This window comes from Penaeus monodon, chromosome 32 (assembly GCF_015228065.2).
Source record: "Penaeus monodon isolate SGIC_2016 chromosome 32, NSTDA_Pmon_1, whole genome shotgun sequence".
Taxonomy (NCBI): Eukaryota; Metazoa; Arthropoda; class Malacostraca; order Decapoda; family Penaeidae; genus Penaeus; species Penaeus monodon.
This window is the reverse complement of record NC_051417.1, coordinates 32,900,323-32,900,595: the sequence shown is the minus strand read 5'-3', so window position 1 is coordinate 32,900,595 and position 273 is coordinate 32,900,323. Positions and strand designations below refer to the sequence as shown.

The 273-nt window shown below is 63.4% G+C and overlaps 1 protein-coding gene across 1 annotated transcript in view; it reads right to left on the bottom strand.

The window, feature by feature from the left end:
• Positions 1-262, bottom strand: part of LOC119593827 (heat shock protein 75 kDa, mitochondrial-like) — a 35,708-nt gene extending 35,446 nt beyond the window's left edge. The window contains exon 1 of the mRNA XM_037942857.1: positions 84-262. Within this exon, the coding sequence (XP_037798785.1) occupies positions 84-201 (118 nt within the window). The 5' untranslated portion in view covers positions 202-262. The remainder of the gene's footprint in view (positions 1-83) is intronic.
• Positions 263-273: the final 11 nt, after the last annotated feature.

The following is a 273-nucleotide window of genomic DNA, read 5'->3' as shown; positions in this document are numbered from 1 at the left end:
CGCCGGAACATCCCCACACCACACGGCCACACTCCCCCCCTCCCCCCCCAGACAACGACAACGTGAATCACACCGGTTCTTACTTAAGCCATATCTCCTCGACCTCCCTGACAGAGCTGACAAGGCCCCCGCGGAGAATTTCAGCGAGGAGCCGAGAGAAAGCCTCCTCGCCAGCGCAGCCGAACCCACGCGCAGAGCCATGTTTGTTGTTGTTGTCGGGCAGACGACGCGGAGCTTCTGCCGGCCGCCGATAGAGGGTGCTGGGCTCGGGCT